General features: G+C 36.6%; 1 protein-coding gene across 22 annotated transcripts in view; it reads left to right on the top strand.

Annotated features, from left to right (window-relative positions):
• Window positions 1–23,214, top strand: part of DLG2 (discs large MAGUK scaffold protein 2) — a 1,693,368-nt gene that overhangs the window by 889,650 nt on the left and 780,504 nt on the right. For 2 of the 22 annotated variants that reach the window (XM_032393570.1, XM_032393553.1), the window contains exon 1: window positions 1,971–2,965. The exons of 15 other annotated variants lie outside the window; for them this stretch is intronic. In XM_032393570.1, the coding sequence (XP_032249461.1) occupies window positions 2,657–2,965 (309 nt within the window). In that variant the 5' untranslated portion in view covers window positions 1,971–2,656. Of the gene's footprint in view, window positions 1–1,961; window positions 2,966–23,214 lie in introns of those variants that run through there. 5 more of the 22 variants (XM_032393578.1, XM_032393579.1, XM_032393552.1 and 2 more) reach the window with 5 other exon arrangements.

The raw sequence follows: 23,214 nt of genomic DNA, 5'->3' as shown, positions 1-23,214 counted from the left end.
CCTTGTAATGAGAAGAGATAGCTCATTCCAAACAACCCATTCATAACACATTTAGGTCCCTGTGAAGATTTATAATATCTTTGTGTAGTGCCCAGCCGGGAAATTTTCTGTCTTGCTGCAAACTGCACACACCATTACAAAATTTTAATGAATTCACACTGACTTACTCCTGTTCAGATTGATTCTTATACTTGAGAGGCAAATGGGTGAGAACAGGCCATGCATTCCCTAAAGATGGCAATGGGCCTTTGAGCAATGATATCTGCCTGAAAAACTCGAGAAGGATCTATGGTTAGATAAGACTGGAGAGAGTCAAACTTATCACTTCTTGACATTCTCATTTGGGGGTGATTGTATTGCCATATTGCATCAAGTCCTACCATATAGCCATGTATCATGGTGACACCAGACAAATACGAAGTTCTCTAGGGCTTTATTTGACCTAGAAGTTCTTTCAGGCATTATCCCTTGATCCCAGCATAAAAAATGAGAGAGAGGGAGAGGGGAGGGTGGGGGAGGAAGAGAGAGGGAGGGAGGAAGAGAAGAGAGAAAGAGGAGAGAGGAGAGAGCAGAAAAGGGAAGAGATATGGCTGATATTCTGCCCTTTTTCCCATTGAGCATCACATGATGATCTATTTGCCTCAATTTTACTATTTTTAGGTATTGATCTTAACTCCTGAATTCTTTTTCAGGAAAAAAAGACCATTAATGCCATTGTTATTTCTATCCAGCAGTTCAAATCTTCATTTTTTTTTTTTTTTTTTTTTTTTGCAAATTTCCTTAGTACCTCAAAAACAACACTACAGCTAACCTTAAAGGAATAATTAAAGTTTCTGGAGCATTGCTGAACTAAATATTATTTTCAAAACATGTCAGTCAGCTCCTGCCTGTCTCTCTCCTTCTATATTTGCACTCACCCAACCATTCATTTATCCATCCAAAAAATATATATTTATTATAAGTCTGTTACGTGTTGGGCAGGCAGTGTGCTAGGTGCTTGGGCGGGGGGGGCGGGGGCGGGGAGGTCAATAGCAAACCAGCCCTGCCCTTTGAACTTACACATATGGGTCATTATTACTTAGCAAAGGTGTTTTGAATGCCTACATTCCTAGGCAAGTTACTTATAGCAACCCCTTGTGCAGAATTTGGAAAAGGACCTTTTTATGGAGATGCACAGGAAGAGTAGATCCTACTCCTACCTTTCCGAGTTTTTATATATAATAATGATTTGTCCTAGGAGTTCTAGTGTTGAAATGTAAAATATGTTATAATCCTAGCCTTTGAAATAAGAACCTTGCCAACTCAGTCGGAAATGAGGTCTACGCTGCCCCAGCAGTGAGAAGGTGGCTCTCTGATGGTCTTTGGATAAAATCATTATATCTTGGGACTCCGTCGTTTTTGTTTGGTGCTGCATAAATGGCAGCTTGTATCCCAATCAAACCAAAATTGTTCCTTCAGGGATATGTGATAGGGATAGGCATTTTGGCAACAAATATGGAAAGTTTCAAACATAATAAAAATTCTATATGCTCTAGTAATTAGCATTTATCCTTGCTAAAAATACTATGTATGGCTTCTGCAATCATACTAAAATTTTAAAACAATCATGTCCTCTCTGGAAGGCAATTGCTTTAAATTGGATAGATTTCACTCATTTTCCAGTGAAAGAATTTAAAAATTCTGCCTGTGGAAACCAAAATACTGGATGGCAGAGTTGGATGTGTCTTTCACTTTAAAATGCAGACTCTCTCTGTGGTGAATGTATTTGTTGTGGTAAAGTATTTGAAAGGAAATCCTCAGAATAATTTGGGGTAAGGAAAAACACTATGTTTAAATAAGCCAACCCATCAGTTTTGAACTTTGAAAATTGCTTTATTTTGAATCAGAACGAATTAATAATCATTCATTGCATAAAAAATGTATGTTTGAATTATAATACTTATATAATCATGATCTAAAACAAATTAAACCTCCAAATTTTAAAGGACTGTAGTATAATGCTGTGATCTCAGTGATTTTTCTAAATGAATTAATGTTGTTTAGAGTTAATATTGATGCTCTTACTTAGCTACCTCATGATGTGTTCTGTGTCTTGGCAAGTATCTCTCTAGATAAGTGATTCCTGTAAGTGTTGGAAATTTCTTTACAGGTTAACTTTCCCATCATTTTAAATTGCCCATCCTATATTATTTCAGGCTAGAAGGGTCCTGCTAGTCTGATAAGAAGCTTTCTCTCCTGAGGTCTGTCTTTTGTGCAGGGCTCATCTAGGAGAGGGAAACGCCAGAATGCCAAATTGCAAACAGTATTCTTTACTGTGGGGCTCCATCCCAAAAGGGCTTGTAACACAGTGTACAGTGTTGTAGCCCAGCTGTGTGGAGCATTGATTGCTTCTGCCTAGAGCAGGGATGCTGTCAAGTTGCTCTGTGAGTTGAGTCATCTATTGACAAAGAGCTACCAGCCCGCAGATAATGCTGTGCGGAGCTGTTCTCGCTGCTCCCACGATGCACTGCTTATAGCAGCTGTCAAAGATACTGAGGGATCCACGGGAGGAAAAAAAAAAAAAAAGACTTTTACAACTGCCTGGAAGAAAGGGGTGTGAGGGAGGAGACATTCCTGTGCAGAGCTGACCAAAGGCAAGAGTAGGCATCAGTGCGGTATGAATGCATACCTCACCAAGCAACGCAGCTGCAGCCGGGGGTCCGATGGGATGGATGCCGGCAGGAGTGCACCCACACTGATCAGGGATGCCCACTGTGCTTGTGGCTGGCAGAGGAGCCCTCAGGGGCTTGGGTACAATTCTCAGACCATGCCCTCATCAGGATCTGGGGGCCCAGCTTCAAACAGGACCAAGCTGGTCACTTTGTGGGACAGTGTGCGGAAAAGCCCCCACAAGACGGGCACCAAGGGCAAAGGGACTTGTGGGGAGCGTTGCGCCTGCCCACATGGTTGGTTCAGCCCAACACAGGTGAGCCTTTTCCTTATGACTTTCCCTTGAATATCGGAAGAAACTGAGAGCAAGTTGTGTGATGGTAGCATGGTTTGGAAAACTTTGCCGGGTCCTCCTTGCTGACTGGGTGCGCCTGTTTGGAAGATGGTGGGCCTGGAAAAACCTGGCATTTTTACAGGTGTTTGTGGGCTCACATCTCTGGGTGGCCTGTGGGAGTCCAAAGATGCTATGCTCAGTTTCTTTCAGTGACTTTCCCCAAGTTCAACTTCTCTAGTCCTCAGATGATTTTACTATGCTGTATCATAGGCTTTTAGCAGCACTTTAACTTCTAACCATTGTTAACTTTTGTGTCTTGCCTAGCCTCATTTTTTTTTTTTTAATGGAGAGAAGAAATAAACTTAGATACTTTCCATCTCTTTAACCATGAAAGGGCATTTATTTCTTCACCTATTTAAAGTAGTGATTTGAACTATGCTCTTCTAATTTTACTCTTATAATACTGTATACCTTTTCAGTAATAGGGAAGAAATTATGTTTTTCCTAAATAATTCATTTTACAAACAAAAGGAATAATTGGGAACAAACTAGAGGATGATTACACTCAGAATAAAATAATGAAACATTTTATTTATTAATAGGGAAACAACAAGGTTATTTATATTAAAAACTATAACTCTCTTTCTTCTATAATGTATTTCTGAAGCAGATGTGCAGATTCCCTTAATTTAATTTCTAGCTTATTCTTGCCCTAAACTACTGGCATTTTATCAGAAATGAAATTGGCTCATTGTTTCCTGCCCCCATCCATAAGAGGGAAGACAACTTCCTGTAAATGCTGTAAAATTTAAATAGAGTGCTCCTGTAATCACTGTCATAAATATTGAACAACGATAGTTCTTAAATATCCATTGAAAAAGAGAAAAGCTGTTTGCGGAAAAAAAAATCCTTTCTTGATTTTAACGTGATCTTAACATAATTGAGAAGTGGCTATTGATCATGAATGAAATGTTATGATCTGAGAGGTGGAGAAAACATTCTAATTTTAATATTAGTTTTTTAAAAAGTACTTCCAAGAATATCATCTATCACTAGATCTTAATGATACTGTTGCACATATGTGACTTTTGATGCGTTGATATCATGCATCTCAGCATCTTGATTTAAATGAAGAATATATTGTCATTTTAGTATTAAACTGGTTCAGTTTGAAATGGAGCCTGATATTTGGAAACTTGGTTATTTTTTAAAGTTAACATGAATTCCAAACTGAAAAAACAGTCTTGACAATTTTGAAGTCTCTACCTATTCTTTTACAAATGCATGCATTTAAATGTCTTTAAAGTATATCTCTGTGTCGATTATGTTAGATTCTCAAGGCTCACATAGGCAAAGAAGACAAACACACATCTAACTTATAGTTTTTGCACAGAGTAGAATAAGCCAACTTGCTTTAGAGTAGAATAAGCAAACTTGTTTTATGGTCACAATTCTTTTTATCCAAGATGCAAAAAGATTTGCATTTCATAAATGATAATTTCTCAAACCAAAAATCTCTAATTGTACATTAAAATAACCATGCTCTCAAATTTTTGTACATTTTTCATCAGTCAAGGGAAACTTTTCCCTTCCTTGGTTTTTAACAAAGTCAGCCTCCTACTTGCCTTAAATTTATAGCCATTTAATGCTTTAAAGGATTGAAATAGACTCTCTGTACTGATAATTAAAGATCCAGTGACATATGAAAAGGCAATAAATTGAGACAGTCACCATCTCCCATTCTTTTTCACACACATTTCTATAAATTTCCGCTCTTATTCACAGGTACTTTATTGTTAGCTAGGAAGAACAATGATCCCCAAATATTGGAGTTACAATACCGTATCTTTTAGGGTCTTCAGTGTTGTGACACCTGACCCTTCCATTCTTTTACCATCTCAGTCCTGTGAAAGTGTTATGCATGGATTTTAATATATGTATTTAAATATCCCTGTAATACCTAGATACTTGCACATATTAACATATTTTCATGTATTTATAAGTATATATATATGGGTATATGTGTATATATATACATATACATGTAGGCATGCATATACATATATACATATAAAAATTAAAGTTCTATATTATTCTTTTCTCACCCAGAAAGTACTATCTTGTTCTTCCAAAGGATGTTTTATTCTCTCCATATAAAGTACATTTCTTTACTTCTTATAAGTGTTCTAAAATGCTGATTTATGTATGTGTATTCATATATATATGACTACATGTATATGTACATTCATTTACATATGTATCTGTAGAACATATCTAATATTTAAAATATACAGGTATGTGTAAGTACTATACACCCATGTTTTGAGAATTTTGTGATACTATTCATACCCCTTAAATTAACTAGAGATATCCTGTGAAATATTGTGAAATGAAGGATGGAGGTTAATGGTACTAAACATTAGAATTCTTGATAAAGTAGACAGGGGGAGAGTGCATGCTGTAGAGTAGCCTCGGGTCCCACATATGGTACAGAACATGCCTGAGGGCTGCTAAGTGTCTGGGAGCTGGGATCCTGCCCTCAGAGATATTTGCTGTATTACGTGGAAATCAGCAGTGTGATTTCCGGCTGCTATAATAGAGGGCCATGGTAATGACTTGAGTTCCTCCCAAGGCTCTTTGCCAAACTCCTGTTATTTGGGGTGCTGTGTGCTTAACAGGACACTGTCATTATGTTGTTCCTCAGCAAGACTAAAAAACAGCTTCTGTCCTTTCTCAAATAAGTTTTCATTCCATTTGGATCTGTACAATTAATATAACCATAATAATAGGTAAGAAAATGGAAAATTATAGTTTCCAGAAGTGAGTTCTAGAATGCACATGTAGGATAATAGTGTTGGCCTTGGGGTGGGGGGCGGGAAGGATGTCCATCATTGTGTATGTGGCATTTCTCCCCAGTGCAGGCTGATCTGGGGAGGAAGCACAGAACAGCTGAGATTCAAAGACCAGAGTTCTATGCATTTGAACTTCATTCATTCATTCTTCATTTGTTTATTCACCTATCATTTCCTGAGTGCTTACCATGTGCTGCTCTCTCTGGCCTGTGGATAGGATAGTAAACAAAAGAAATACTACCCCTACCATCCTGGAGCTTATGGCCTGCAGTGGTATATAATATTTAGTAAATGTATCATTATGTATACAGAATTATATCATCATAAGTCACAAATTGGAAGTGAAACAAGTTCCGTAGAGTCCTACAAAGTCCATAGTCGATACATATTCAGGATACAGAGGAACCATAGAGGAGTAAGAAAGCAAGAACATTTTTACATTTTTAATGTATACATTTATTTATTTAATTTTATTTTTATGAAAAGGTACTGCATCTCTTTAAGCGTAGATTTTCTGTTTTATAAAATGAGCATAAAAGTAGTACCTAACTCAGGATTGTAGTGAGGAATGATTAACATAATAAATATAAGGCACTTAGCACAGTGCTAACATGTAGTAAGGGGGTTCAATAAATATTTGTAGAATGAATGAGTAAGAAGCCTGCTATAAAAGTTGGCTATTATTAACCTATTCCTTAATTCATTAGGAAGAGAAAAATAAGTGAATCAGGGAAGACTTCCAGAAGTGGTGATCCTTGGGCTGAATTAAAAGTAATGTGCCTGTGTTTCTCAAGTGAGCAAAGAGAGATAAGATTTCTGGGTAAAAATAACAAAACCAGAAACACATATAACACCCCGGTTGCTGTGTGGAACTGCTCAGAGTTCTGTTTGCCCAGAGCATTAGGCACTAGAGAGTAGGTTCATCAAGAGCTGGGGCTGGAGACCTGGGCAGGGCTTGGTCACAAAAAGTCTTGTGGGCTTCAATGAGGACTCCACTGAGCAGGCAGCATGGAGCCGGTCACTGCAGGATCCTGGCACCTGCTCTGCTACTCTCTATGGGTTTGGCTTTGTCGTCAGTGAATCGTTCTGGGCCTCAGTTTCTCTGTTTCTAAGAAAAAACGATCTTCCCTAAATGAAGTCCCATATCTCTTCCAATACTAATATTCTGTGACTCTGTCAACTGACACCCATTCATTAATGGGAAGCGCTTTGGAAAAGATTTATGCTTTAAGGAGAGACAGTCCTAAGTTTGAACTTACTAGCTCTGTGTGACCTCACTTCCTTAACCTCTTTAAGATTCATTTGTCTTCTCTGTAAAACTTAGGATGATAAAATTATGTTATGGGAAAATGTAATAAGAATTAAAAATACTCTATATAAAAAAGCCCAGGGTGGTGCTTAGAATATAGGAATTGTTCAGTAAGTGGTATTTATTATTACTAATGATATCCAAATTATGCTTTTTTAACCTGAAGAACTTATTGTCCATTGAGTGAATTAATCAGTATTGTGGTCCTTTGTTAGAATTTCTACTTTGTTCACTGAATTTTTTGATGTCTTACTTATAATAATGAAGGTTAGGTTAGGCAACTGTCCAGAAACATTTGGCACAGTACCACATGATGACGGGATGACATTTTGCCCTTCAGGGTTCTCAGAGATTTACAACAAAGCCTACACACACACACACACACACACACAGACAAAATATATACATAATAGAACTGTATTGATGAAGTAGCATTCCCATTATCTTATATTCAAAGGTAGGAGATATTAGGTTTTCTCAGCAACATCCTGCTAGCCTGTGTTTGAAGCATTTAGCCAAACTCTGTAAATCTTTGCAGCTCTTCCAGACACAGCAGTTTGCAGCAACTTGAGTGCAGAGAACCTTTTTTTGTCCAAGAAGTAGGGTTGCCCTAGGCTGAAATCTCAGGCTCAGCTTATGTCTAGCCAGAAAGATCTAACAGCTTGTTTTAACTCTGCAACTGCTTCTACTGAGTCCTTCTAGAAAGAGAGCCCCTTACCAAGGAAGAATAAGACTTTTTAGTCTCTGGAAAACACCAGCTGCCTTCAGGCAAAGGAAACAAAAGAGAATAAGAGATAATACTAAAGGAATTAAAGTTCTAGGCATTCCTTGAGCAGACCTGAAGCTGCTTGGTCAACACTTCAATCACCCCCTCTTCTGGATGCTGACATGAGCCGAGCATTTTCTCTAGGGCTGGACAAGTAGACACAAACTGAGGGTGAGAAAGGAAAGAGCAAAGGTGATAATATTTACTGAATACTCACGATACCCACAATGTGTGCAGCATTATGCTAGGGCTCTATGTTGGTCATTTTTTGAATTCTCCCAACAACATTAAAAGAGTGGTATTAAAATCCCCATTTTATAGGGACGCCTGGGTGGCTCAGTCAGTTAAGTGGCTCAGGTCATGATCTCAGAGTCCTGAGATGGAGTCCCGTATCAGGCTCCCTGTTCAGCGGGGAGTCTGCTTCTCCCTCTGCCTGGACCTCTCCCCCCCCCCCCCACCGCCCCGTTGTGCACTCTCTCTCTCTCTCTCTGACAAATAAATAAAATCTTTAAAAAATTTTTTAAAAATCCCCATTTTATAGATGTGAAAATTAGGGCTGAGTAACTTTCTCCTGATGGCACATCTGATAAGGGTAGAATTTGTTTCAAATGTAGGTGTCTATATGACCACTTACCCTTTCCACCAAATCTTACAGAAAGACTTCTTTGAGGAACAGTGGGAGGTAGAACATCCCCAGAGAACTTTTTTAACTTTCTAATTTAACAGGAAATTTTCTTAAGCAATTGGAGTGTTTTACATAGTTGGGAGAACTGGCAACCCCTAGCAGAATCCTAGATTTTCCCATTCTGCTTCATTTTCTGGTGTTGGGAACCCTGAGTGGGTTGGACCCCTAAAGCCCCCTCCCCTCTCTGATTAAGGTTAAGAATTGTGCTGATCTGAAGGAGTTGAAGTTGATTCTCACAGCACTGATACTTGCTCTTAGAAATGCCTTGTAATGGGGCAGCTGGGTGGCTCGGTTGGTTAAGCGTCCAATTCTTGGTTCCGGCTCAGGCATGATCTCGATTCATGGGATCAAACCCCACGTCAGGTTCTGCACTCAATGCAGAGTCTGCTTCATATTCTCTCTCCCTCTCCCTCCTGCTCGCTCGCTCTCACTCTAATAAATAAATAAAATCTTTAAAAAAAAAAAGACAAAGAAATACCTTGTAACTTATGGTTATTTGCAAATTAGATTCAATCTTGCAAAAATGTATAGTGAGGAATTGAGAACCATGTATTTTAAACTTAATATACATACATAACAAAAGCACATGTAGACGTTATCTGTCTTATGTCCAAAAGCATTACCACACAGTGCTGAATGTTGTAAATCTCACATTAGCTACTTGGTATTTATCATGCCAAGAATCAAATATCTTTCTTTAATACTACCATCTCCATTGTTCATCCTCTTCCTTTTTATGATATTGTTTCATCTGTTACAAATGTAGCCCCACCCGATTTTATTCTCCTCCATTCTCTAGTCTACTTTGTTCCCTTCTTTTAATTTCCCAAAGACATATATATGTGTTATAATTATGTCAGACGTGGATGGGAATTTAGAGGTCATCTAGTACATTTTCCAAAGGAGAACATGAAGCCTAGAAAAGTTAAAAGATTTGCTCAGGGTCCTTCAGTTTGTGGCAGAATCAGTCCCTGTCTTTGAACGCAGAACTGAGTTACCTTTTTACTGTGTCAAGCTGCCTTTCCTCTCTAAGACCTGTCCTCTTTATGAAGTTAGTTATTGGCAGAAAATTATGAAACATGTAATTTGTTGGTAATGCAGGTTGGGCATTATGTAAAAACTTATCTTCACTCCTTATTTCTACTACCTCATAATTTAGACTAGCAATCCCAAAGAGATAGAGAGAAGAGCCACTAGAAATAATTTTAGAATTGTACGGAGATAGTTTATGTATTACTAATGATTGGGAGGTGATGCTGGCATCTAGCAGAAAGGAGCCAAGGATGCTAGATGCACTGTCATGTGCACAGAAGTTCTGCACAACAAAGAATCACCCTTTGTACTACACAATTTTTAACATGCTACTGGACATTCATGAAGATTTTTTTGAGTTTATGATTTTTTAAGCCTAGAGTCAAATTCAGTTTTACAAACAGATCTGAAGTATTTTCTGCAAGGATTTACTCATCATTAAACCTTCTGGGAATGTAACTTCTATGTAAATCAAGGAATCATTTTATTTTGTTCTGTTAGGGATTTAACAGGAATTGATTCCCATTTTGGAAGATCCTATCCTAAAGCTGCTGCTCCTGTATTGATTGCTGTCACCGATAATCTCTCCTGTATCAGTCTCCATTTGTAAATATCACCTGCCATTATGTAATTGAAGAGACTTGAGGCTTCTTTTAATAGACCTACAACCAAAGATTTTAAATTGTTAGAAATACGTAAAATACAAAGATCTCACTAAATTTCATTAATAGGATTGTTTTAAAAAAACATTTCATTTCACTGACATACCATATATTAATTTTTTAAACATTTTTATCATATAATGAGAAATACGTTTTGTGAAAGTAACCGAAATTACTTTTTGTTTAGTTTTCTGTGGTTTTCAGTACTACTCTGGTATTATCCCAAAGGTCATTTACACTTAACTTCCCTATAAGCTCTTAGGTTCTGAGTTATGTTGCTGTTGTTGTTGTTAAATCCAGTCCCCATTCCCCATTTTTTTAATCAAAGGATAGAGTTCCAAGGTCTTTTGAAGTACTAGAAATCAAATGTATACCTTTACATTGGGGAGAATTCCAAACAGGGCTAAAGAGATAGGGATAAAGAGATGATAGATAAATTACCTCACTGGCCTGTCTTACAGGAAACAGGGAATTATTTTGACACCAAAGTTATAAATAAGGGTCAGTTTATTTCTAAAAATATGACTTTTTTTTTAGCTTTCTCCACTTTAACTATTGGCACTCTTCTTATATTATCTGTATTTGTTTTTTTTTTTTTTAAGATTTTTTATTTATTTGAGAGAGAGAATGAGCTAGAGAGAGAGAGCACGAGCAGGGGGAGGGTCAGAGGGAGAAGCAGACTCCCCACTGAGCAGGGAGCTCGATGTGGGACTTGATCCCGGGACTCCAGGATCATGACCTGAGCCGAAGGCAGTTGCTTAACCAACTGAGCCACCCAGGCGCCCTATTATCTGTATTTGAACTGAAGTTATTTCCTTTGATCTCTTATTAGCTGCAAATGATCTGTTATTATTTCTTCCAACACTAATTTTTAATCTAGGATCCATCATATATGTATTTTTTCTTTCACTTTTCTTATACTTGTTGTAAGAAATGGTATCTGGTCTCTTTATTCCATTTAAATCTATGTTTATTAATTATAAGTACATGTGAGCATTTGACTACTTCACTGCATTGTTCAGTACAGTTGGGCTCACAGATTGACATATTGAAATCATCTTTCTAATATAAAATACTTTTTTGTATTTCTCCTTTTACTTTAGTATATAAAAAATATGTGTAGGCAGTTGTATTATCTATGAATTTCATTTCAGATGGAGAAAGGAGGATCTTACAAAACAATTGTTATAAAGTGGAAAGGTTGAGTCTAATAGAATTGAGAATCTGGCCCTTTACAGAAAAAGTTTGCCAACCTCTGCATTAGACTATCAATTTTCCATTTTCTTCTGATGCAGTGTCCCATTCTGCCTAACAGAGTCTATCCATTCTTTAAAGACCTGGTTCAAGCACATCCTCCTCATTAATCCTTTCCAGCTCATCATAACACAAAACCTAGACTTAACATGGTAGCCTGTGCCGTTGGCATATTACCTTGCATTGTGGTTAGCGTCCTTCTCAGTCTGCTGATAAGAGAGTGAGAGATTTCTCATATGCCCAACTTAGAGTCTGACCCACCATGCTAGTTATCCACTTACCTTTGTGATAATTCTTATAGTATCATTATTAAGTTATACATTTGGACCCAGACTCCTCAACTGTATCCCTGGCTGTGGAGAGGAGAGACCATGTCGTCTATACCTTTATGTCTAGCTGGTTACTGTATATGACTTACCTATACATTGTATCACAGTTATGAGTACTTATCTATATGTTCCACTAAGCTGAGTTCCATTAGAGCACAAACTATTTACCTTTGTTTCCCCAGTACCCAGCATGTAGCACTAGTTCAATAAAGTGTTCTTGGTTTCTGAATGAATATTAGCACAGGGCCTTGTATGTAAAGTACTTAATTAGTTTTAAATTTGCTTTATAATTATTATCATTACTAATTATGCATGTGCCTTAAGATCAAGAGTGATATCTTTTACCCTTATAGTAGTTCTCTTTAAAACAGAATATAATAAAAAGTTAACATGCATTTATTGTTTTGTTTTGTTTTTAGTTATACTCAGATTCTTATTCTATTGTGGTGCTGTTAAAATATTGGAATCACTGTTCAGAAATTAGGTTCTGCATTCAAATGGGTCATGGTGTTCAATGATGAAGGTACAGGATTGTACTTTGAGAGGACAACCAGAGGAAAAGAAATGATTCTGCACAACTTCTTTGTCCAATTTAGGAGCCATTTGTTCTCTAGAAGGCTGAAATAATGTCATGAAATATTATTTTATAATTAGTTTCTGTACAATCTATTGTAGACTGCATGACCTTTTTTATCCATCATTTTCACCATTAAATATAAGTGCTCAGAGTACAGTAGTTGGCACTACCACATTAAAAATCCATAATTGAAGGCCTTTGTACTTTATTCTGATGGGCTGTGTTATTTAGCTAGTGGTAAACAGTGTTTGTTATAGTTCTTCAATAGTACCGTTTTGTTTAAAAAATGAATTAACTTTAAAACTATGTAAACAATTAGGATTTTATTACATTGTAGAATGATAAGTAAATATATCTGCTTCTGACAGACTGGAAAGACAGTCGTACAAAACAGTTTTGATTCTATTTTCATACTGTTCATTCATTTTTCTGATCTAGTTTATTCTATATCACACACATTACTGCACTTACCTGCAGAGTTTTTGGGTTCTTTTTTTAAAGCTTTATTTTTTTTAGAACAGTTTTAGATTCACATCAAGATTAGGAGGAAGACTTGCAATATTTTTTTATTCTCCATTTTCAATTTAATTTTTTAATAAAAATAAAAACTAAGTAGATAATTATAAATCCTCTTGGTTTAAGGGTGAACATTTATACTCTTTTTTAAAAATAATTTTATTATTTGGTTTTGATGTAAAAATAACACATTTCTGGTAAAAATATTTTAAGCTAAAGGTATTTTTGAAAAAAATTAAAACACCTGTAATTCCGCCTCGAGGTAACCACAGTTAATGCTTTGATACCCTTTTTGTGTTTTTAATTGTCTCTCTATATGTATCTTCAGAAAAATATATATAATATTTTGTATTAACACATGCTCACCTAAAGATATTGTCTGTATATGCCTGTGCGAATTTGACGATATAAAACCACATTGCTTTTTGAAACTAACAATATATTGTGAATATTTTCCTAAGTCAGGTAACTATTTTTCTTGTCGACATAATTTTATTACTGCCAAATATTCCTCTTTCTATCAAAATTCAAATTGTTGGAGTTTAGGTTATCTTTTTAAATTATAATTAATACAAACAATACTGAAGTCAACATTGGTGTACATGAACATTTGATCACATTTCTCATAGAGATATATTTTCAGGAAAGGTCCTCACTGAGTCAATTATGCAACTTCTTTAAGGCTCATAGTATTTATCTAGTCATTCATCCAATTTTTGTTCAGTAATTAATGATCAAATAGTTCCCATATGCCAAAACACTGTGTTAATCAATGGGGATATAAGGGAGAACAAAAGAGACTGATTCCTGCTCCATACAGCTTAGAGTTAAATACCAAACTGCTTCTAAGAAGACTACAAATTTACAGTCCTCTCATTTCAGTATATGAACATGTCTTTCCTCCTGTATTCTTTATAGTTTTATCATTTTAAAAAGGTTCATGAATTTGGTAAGCTAAAAAATTGCATGCCATTACTATTTGTTTGTTTTTATTTGTTAATGAAGATGAGTTATTTTCATGTGATTGTAGCCAGTTGTGATACTGTTATAGCATCATCTATAATACCTAGCATAATAATAATGGCCAGTTGACAATTTAATACATGCTTCATTTGTGGATTGGGTGGATGGTAGGATGGATGTGTGTATGTATGTATGGATGCATGGGTGGATGGATAAAAGGAAGGGAAGAAAGGAAGGAAGGAAGGAAGGAAGGAAAGAAAGAAGGAAAGAAGGAAGGAAGGAAGGAAAGAAAGAAGGAAGGAAGGATATACAAATAGGTGCGTAGTTTCTGCTTAAAAGTCCTGGTGAGAGAAATTCTGCTTATCCTAAATATAGTAGACTAGTTCTTTAACCATCTTTGTGAGTGATCTATGCCTCTGTCTCTCCTGTCACTGTAACTCCTTTCCTTAAGTCTGTTCTCTAGAAGGAAAAAAGCTGAATGCTCTTCTCACACTGACGTAGGTGAGCAAGACTGAATTGAGTGACAGATGAAAAGGTAATTAGTACAACAGGCAGACGTAGACAGGCTATCTGACTGTGTCAATAGAGAGTTTGCTGAGGAGGGCAATGTGGGCACTAAATTGACAGGGAATCTGAAGAGGAAAAATGATCTAATGGATGAGATGGGGAAAGGAAATATTCTGGAAATATCCTCCCCTATTTTATAGTATGCTTATGTATGGATAAGAATTTTATGAAATTTGTATATAGACATATTCAAGGATGATTTGGGATCCACATGTCTTAAAATGCAGGCAGGCTGTCCCTAAAAGTCAGAACCATATCTTAAAATGATTCTATGAAATGTTATCCTATAAAAACACACTACTACAGTGCTAATGACAATATTTAGAATTAAATTTATATATACAATAATTCTATGGACTCCTCTTATCAAGGCTGGGCACTCCCTGGCTGTCCTAAACAAAATATGAAGCCAATCCATCAATGATGTGAGGGTGACTGTTTTTTCAGTATAGGAGAGAACATCATTTGCAAAGGACCGAATAGAAAGGTGACAGTTAAATAGGTTGAGGACTGTAAGTTGATTAAGGACAAAAACTCTTTTGAGGTTATTAAGGAGCCCAGCATAATTGGTAGTTCTTTTTAGACTTATAATTATTACTTTTCCAATAATTAAGTCAAAAAAGGATGGGTAATGATTGATATTATGATCCCCATCCTTTTTTGGGAAGTTCACTCAGAGCCTTCAGCCTGTGTTTTTTGTTGTTGTTGTTGTTTATTTGTTTTGTTTCTTGTGCTCTATGCTGCTCTCAAACCTGTCCTACTGTTCAGTCCATTTACCATGCCAGAAAATCAGGGAGTCATAAACACCTCTATCACCTTTCCCCTCCCAGAGCCCTCACTCATTAATTGATGAAAGTTAATGTAGAATTATATCTCAGAATGCCTGAAACATTTTCCCTTTTTATATTCTCACTCTTAATTCTTGAGTATAGATGTGCATTATCATTAACATAAGCTATTGCAATAGCCACTGGTCTCCCAGATGCCTTCCATCCGTTCCAAATGTTTTTGTTGCCAAATTTATCTTAAGACTCAGTTCTATTCATATCACTCACCAATTTAAATGACTTAGCAAATCCAAATCATTTAAAGTAGTGCTTCACTTTACGAGTACTCTGACTTCTAGAGAAGGCAAGTGTGTCTGGGAATATTAATGGATGGTTTATGTTGGATGTTAAATAGTTGTTTATTTTTTATTATAGGATTGTCCAAAGCCCTTAGGGTTTTACATCTTTCCAAGCGAGGTAAAGTATGTGCAACATTGCCTAAATGTGTATGATGAAATATTTACCAGTATTTCATGAAACACAAGCTTCCAAACGCTAGTTTACAAAATAAAACTTGACTTTCCTAGCAGAGCATTCAAGATGGTCTTCGTTTTAGCCTCAACCTGCTTTCCAACCCCATCTCCAGCCACTCCTCTTTTATCTGGTAACAGCCAAACACTTGTTCCCTGATTCCCTAAAACCACAGTGCAGTCTCCTGCCATATCTTTTTTCATGCCCCCCCCTTTATTGTTGACTTTCCCTGTTCCTGTGTTTGATAGCATCACATTCATCATTCAAGGATCATCTCAAATGTTATCTTCTTTAAAACTTCATTTTCTGTGCTCGCACAGAATATTGTATGTCACCTACTCTTCACTTAGCATTGTAATTGCTTACATGTCTGCTTCATCTACCATATTAGAAGCTTTGAGAGAACACAAACTGTGCCTTATTTATTTCTACATCTTTAATGCAGGAATAGGACCTGACATATTTTATAAGTGAATGAAAGAACAGTATCTTTAAAAATTGGTAGGGAGGGAATAATATGCTAGGTAAGGCAAGCTAATGAGGTACTTCTGGATCCCACATTTTGTCTTTTTGAAAGCCCAGATAAGTATCTAATATCTGACAAGTATTCAGAGGAAATTGAGACCATGAAAAACTGACTCAGACTGACTTAAATGTACATGATATCAAATTATGTAAAAGTAATTTATTTCAGTGAAAAAGACAGTTATCAGAAGAATTGAAATACCCATGTACATAAAATTCATTTGTTTATTCATTCACAAAGATTTATTCATTATCTAGTGTATGTCAAATCCTGTTCTAGAAATTTGAAAATATAGCAATAAATACAATAGGCAAGATTTAGTTGAGAAATACATAAAATTAACAAGTAAACAAATAAAAAAGATTACTTCAAATAGTGACAAATGACTTAAAAATAAACTAGGGCGGTGTGGTATGGAGGATAGGTTGATGGAGGGGATGTTTCTTTGGATAAGACACTAGAATAAGGGAAGGTTTTAATGAAGAGGAGACCGCTGAGTCGATATTTGAAGGATGAAAGACGAAAAAGAGACAGGCTTTATAACAATCTTCAGGTGAAGTTACAAATTAAAGAATAGCATGTTCAAGGATTCTAGGGTAGCAACAAGTTTGATATGTTTCTGCAACAGAAGAAGGTTAATACAGAAAAGAGAGAGTATGTGGAAGAAGGGAAGGGATGGAGATTGGAGAGGTAGGTAAGTCCAAGTCATGGAGACTTTGGAGACTATAGGAGGGAGTCTGAATTTTATTCAAAATTCAACAAGAAGCCATTGGACATGACATGATCTTAATGTACATAGTGAGGATGAGATGTGGGGAGGTGATAATGGCAGGAGGGAACCTATTTAGAATGTCCTGTAGCAGTATGTATTTTCAAGGGAGGGATAATGATGGCTGGACTCAGGTAGCAGCAATGGTGATGATGATCCACTGTATGGATTGAGGCTGTATTCTGGATGTAGAACAATAAGATGGATTAAATAGGTAAAAGATGACAAAATGAAGCAGATAAGAAAAATGAAAGAAGTGAAGGATAATTTCCAGCTATTGGATCTCTCTCCTTGGAGTCAAAACATCTTTGGAATTTGTTAATTATTTGAATTCAAATGTTCACACTCCTTCCCACCTAGTGTGTTCCTGATTGATAGATATTCCTTGCCTCTGTGAGTTCTCTTTTTCTTTGCTTTAACATCTTTTCCAAATTTTGGATTGATACAGTTTTTTCTTTAGGGAGGATGATATTTTCAACCATCCTGCTGGCCTGAGTGTTCTTGCATTTCTTTAAGGTTACCTTGAATGACTGAGCTCTGCTCTTATAAGGGCAATTATAATTTACTTCATTTTTAAGTTGGATATTGGGAGGGTGTCTTAATAATGTCCCCAGATACAAGGCAGTAGGTCATGGCCCATCAAATATGTGATGTTGACCCTCCCCTTCCTCTGCAGCTCTGGCATTGACCCTTCCCTCTATGAGTTTCATGAGAAAGGTATTTGTGATATCTTGTTTAAATACATTGAATGACAGATAATCTTTATCTAGGAAAGTCACTAGATGAAGAGAGTTTGGGTGGGATGCTAAGAAGGAAATAATCACTTGACTTTACTGAAAATTATTATCATCATCATCATTATTATTATTTAGAGCATATGGTTCAAGCATATGGTCTCTTCTTTCTCTCTCCATCCATTACTTTTCAATTGAACTATGAGATCTTGAGTATATCCCTGGAACACCACTCATTCATTTGTAATTTCTAATGAACTTAGAAATTATCCCAAATATGAAGGAGAGATGGTGTAGGAAATTGAGTCCATTTACAATGGAATCTAGTTTCAATTTCTTAAGATTAAGCTTCACGTAACAAAAGAGTACTGCAGGCACATGTCCATTGTTCTTTCTGAATCTTTGATTTTAAGAGTTGATACTGGTTATTTTGCTAATTAAATTCTAAGGGGATTTTTGGAAAATAAACAAGCATTTTTCTAAGAGTTATTCTTCCTTTAAACTTCAATTTGATATTAAGACAGTAATGAGTAAGTTGTATTTTTTTTTTTTTTTTTACAAATAAACCAGCCACTGGAAACAGATATTCCCTTTGTACATTCTACACCAATTGACTAAATTGATGTTGAAATTGATAAATCATATTTTGTAGAATCTGAAAGTATCCTCTTATCGTGTGATGTCTGTGGCTAACATGGCACCAGTTTGGTATAATATCCATTATCCCATCACTAAAATTACTGTATTGTTGACCCCATTTTAGCATTAGCCTTGACAGAGTACATGAATAGTTTCCTAAGCAGTTCCTTATTGCAAATCAGTCTGTAACTGTATATTGCAAGGGTCATGGTTTAATCTGTGCCTCAGCAGAAATCACATAGTGCCAAGCTGTTAAGTGATCTGTCTCTCCCAACTTGGACTCATGCTTGAATTTCACAACTCAGAGGAGAGTGAGTGAGTGTGCTCCAGTGGAAAGATGCAAAACTAGAAATCAGGAAATTTAGCTGAGCTAACTCTGGACTCTGAATCACCCAAGCCAAGTCTCAGAATCTTAGTGCATGTCAGCTGGAGGAAGCTAGACTAGATGAAAAACATTGTTAATATATTTCAGTGTGTTGACCCTTATTGATTCATGATGGCTGAATGGACAGTGATGCTAAGAAAGATGGTGAGGCTACATCAGGGCTCCTCAGAAAAGAGCAGAGTGAAAATTAGCACAGTGAATAAGAATGAATAAGAAAGAAAAAACTGGCAGCTTAGATCTCTAGTTTCTTTTATAGCCCTGGCATTCAATGATCCTGTGTACTTTATGTGAATGGCATAATTATAATAAATTATAATAATAGTTATCATTTGTGAAGCATTTATTATATACTATCTTAATTTAACTTAACCTTCAAAAAGGATGGGGATGTGGGTCATCTTCCCCCCATTTTATAGATGAGCAAATGGACTTTAGAAGCAAAGTAACTTGCCCTAATTTACATCACTAACAAGGACCAGATTTATGTTTGGAGCTCAGGTATGACCCCAAAAGCTCACTCCTTTCATTCTGCTGCACTAATTCATATGTTAGCCTGCATTTGTTGATGTTGACTTAATTTATGAGAAGCTGATAAGCATTAAGTGATCAGAAAACTAAACTTATTTAGGTCACAATAGAGCTCGAAAAATACTGATTATGGACGAGGCTTCTGCAAAGGTAATAGGTTGGGAATGATGTAGGAAAAATACAGTTTTAAAAATAATTTACTTATAGCTCTTTCAGAAATTCTATTTAAATATTTATTTATTTATTTCTTAAGACTTCATCATTTTGTAATAGGGATAAATGTGTCAAAAACTGGAATGGGAAAAGCTTTCTAACCTCCTTTGAAATTTGGAAGGACAATTGATGATAAGGATAACTCCCTCTCCCAAGCTCGGGGTCCATTGTGGCTGCTGCAGTTTTCCACCCAAGGGACAGATCTGTCACTTAACTAACACAATGCAGAACATCCAATAAGTTCTTAATGAATACTTGCTGAATAAAGAAATATAGGCATTGAATCCCTAAGTTTTATTTCTCATTTCTGCAATAGGGAACAAAGGATGTTCTTCAAAAACTAGCTCAATTTACCCTTTTTAATGTACACATGATAGCTTTAAGTTATAAACCCATACTATTTAGTTAATTCAAAACAGAGTGCTTGTTTAGCAAGATAAACCTGGACCAGAGTATGGAGAGTTATGTCGGTAGCTGTGATTTCCAGTCCTGTTCTCTATTAGAACTTCCCTCCTATTGGGTTACAGTTTACATCATGAGATGAATTATATCAAAATTATCTTTCTTATACCCTTTATGACCTAATCTGTTTTATGGGTACCGTTACATGCATATTCTTTTCCCAGTAGTGGTAACGATGATGCAGGAGGCTTGTATGCTCATCCCCCCCACCCACCCCCACCCACTGCAGAGCATCTAGCTATTGCATGATGGGTGAAATTTGGCTTGTCTTTTAGACAATGGTTTTTAAATTAGGTGTGATTATTTCTGATGAGTTCTAGATTGTCCACATAATTATCTCTTCATTTCAGCAACAGCTGAGCTTAGTTCCTCTTATTGGAACCCTCATTACAGATATTCCTCACCTGACAATGGGGCTAAGTCCTGACAAACCCACTGTAAGTTGAAAATATCATAATTGGAAAATGCATTTAATACACCTAACCTACTGAGCATCATAGCATAGCCTCCCCTACCTTCAACATGCTCAGTACACTTAATGTTAGTTAGATGGCAAAACCATCTAACACAAAAGTTCCTTTATAATAAAGTATTAAATCTCTCATGTAATTTGTTGAGTACTGTACTGAAAGTGAAGAACGGAATGGCTGTATGACTACAGAATAGCTGTGAGAGTCTTGCTTGTCTACCGTCATGATCCCATGGCTGACGGGGAGCTGCAGTTTGCTGCCACTGCCCAGCAGCACAAGAGAGGATCAAAATTCAAAGTACAGTTTTTACTGAATGTGTATCACTTTCACTCCATTGTAAATTCAAAACACCATAAGTCAAACCGTGTGAGTTAGGGACTGTCCGCATATTCAGCTTTTTCGCCCTTTGGCCTTTATGATATTTTAAAACTACAATTTCAAAGTAAGGTATGTTGGCCTTCTGTCTTACATTTCTTAAATTCTAGGAGAATTTAGAGCTCAAGATTGGATCGATGACTAAATCTACCCACAAAGATCTTACCTGGACTATTGGAACAGTCTTTAACTTGGCTTTTTGCCTCCAGTGTGCCACAAAATCCATCCACCTCAAGCTGCCAGGATATTCCAGCATCCCTTCCTCCCACAAAATGCCTGTTCATATCTCTCCTGCTTCAAATCCTTCAATGGCTCCACACAGCTTATGGGATATAGTCCAAACCCCTTAGGGTAACAAGCACCCCCACACACACACCTACTCACTGACCAACCTGAAACCTTAAAACCAGTTTCTCCTCCTTTCCCTGTCCTAAGTATATTATCCTCCTGAAGAAAAAAAAAAAAGTGTCACATTTTGAATACACTATGCACTTACTAAACTCTCACTCTCTATCAAGTCTGAGGGGCTCAATAAATAGCATCTTTTTTTTTTTTTTTTCATCTTCAAACTAAAACCAGATAGGATAGAGTTGTGAGATTCTGATAGAGATTTTTTTTTTAAATCAGATTTATTACTGATAAAAACTACATTGGAGGAAACGGCTGTTGTAGGCAGTCAAATAAGCTTGCCAAGATCTTTTGAACTAGATTTACTCCCCACCCCAAACTGCCAGCTTCTGCAGAGGCAGAGCCTGCCTTGCTAAACTTATCTTCCAATGACAAGAGATTGCAAAGCTCAGGCTGGCTGGCTGGCTGGCTCCCAAGAGGAAAGAGTGAGCTGAGCATGCCCAGTTTCTTTCTTCAAACTTACCCAACATAAAACTTCCTTCTTCTGGGGGTGGGGTAAAAGACCCACAGCTTTCACTGGAGAAGTCATCTCCACTCTAAACCATAAAAGTGAAGAATAACCTCATGTGCTTTTATTCTGAGCCTGGGAAATCCTTTCCTCCCTTGTTTTTCTGCAGAATTCTGGCCACTCTGCACATCCAGCCTCAATGTCATTTCTTTTTGTCTGTAGTTTTCCTTGGTCTACTTATTCCTCACCCTCCCCTAGACCCCCAAATAATTTGTTGTTGTTTTCCATTACACTCCATATTCATTCCATCATAGTATATGATGTCAGTTTCATGAAATGATTAGCCAGTCTATGAAATCCTCAAGGGCAGGAGCTGTGTTGTGCTTCACCAATACCTAAGAATGAGTTTAGAACCTTGTGGGCACTCAGTAGATTAGATGTTTTCCAAAATACTTAAGAAAAAGGAAACTGGGGTTCCTGGGTGGCTCATTCTGTTAAGCATCCCACTCTTGATTTCAGCTCAGGTCATGATTTCAGGGTTGTGAGATCAGGAGCCTTGTGTCAGGCTCTGAACTAGGCATGGAGCCTACTTACGATTCTCTCTCTCCCTCTGCTCCTCCCCACCTTCTCTAGAAAAGAAAGAGAGAGAGAGAAAGAAAGAAAGAAAGAAAGAAAGAAAGAAAGAAAGAAAGAAAGAAAGAAAGAAAGAAAGAAAGAAAAAGAAAAGAAAAAAAGAAAGAAAGAAAAGAAAGAAAGAAAGTAAAAGAAGAAAGAAAGGGGGAGGGAGGGAGGAAGGGAAGGGAAGGGAAGGGAAGGAAAAGAGAAGAAAAGAAAAGAAACTAAGTGAAGATAACTTACTTCAGTGACTGCCTCCTAGGTGCTAAGAACTTGGTTATAAATGTAGCCCTATCAACTCCTCCAACCTGCACAATAACTGTGAAAGACTAAAGATACTACTCCCATTTTATAGCTGAAAAGAAGGGTTCATAGATGTTTGCCTAACTATCTGTGGAATCGATATTTAAACCCAAGTTGGCTTGTTGTTCTTAGATGGACCCTTGTATCTCCCAGATCTTTGGGTCATCTCTAGATTATTTTTTAGAATATAAATCGGAGATAAAGGTCATTGTATGAGGAGAAACCTCACACTTAAATGATTTTTAGCTTGTTTAATAAGTTTTTAAATAGGTAAATGGGGGGTATAAGTTTAGAGGTTAGCATTTTAACACTGACTTTTTAATGTTTTCAATGAAAGGACTGTATGTCCCATATCATTTAGGATGTATAATGTAAATTATACTACATGTGAATGGATAGCCAAGAAGTTAGACTACAGGTTAGCTGTCAGTCAAGATATTGAAAGATTTGTGCATTGCCCATTTAGTCTAATTTGGCAATATTCATTCTTTTATTCCTGACTTTACTCATTCTGCATTATCTTGACCATAACTTTCACCTTATGTC

The sequence above is a fragment of the Phoca vitulina genome, unplaced genomic scaffold, assembly GCF_004348235.1.
Source record: "Phoca vitulina isolate PV1807 unplaced genomic scaffold, GSC_HSeal_1.0 scaffold74, whole genome shotgun sequence".
Classification (NCBI taxonomy): Eukaryota; Metazoa; Chordata; class Mammalia; order Carnivora; family Phocidae; genus Phoca; species Phoca vitulina.
This window is presented reverse-complemented; position numbering and strand designations above follow the sequence as displayed.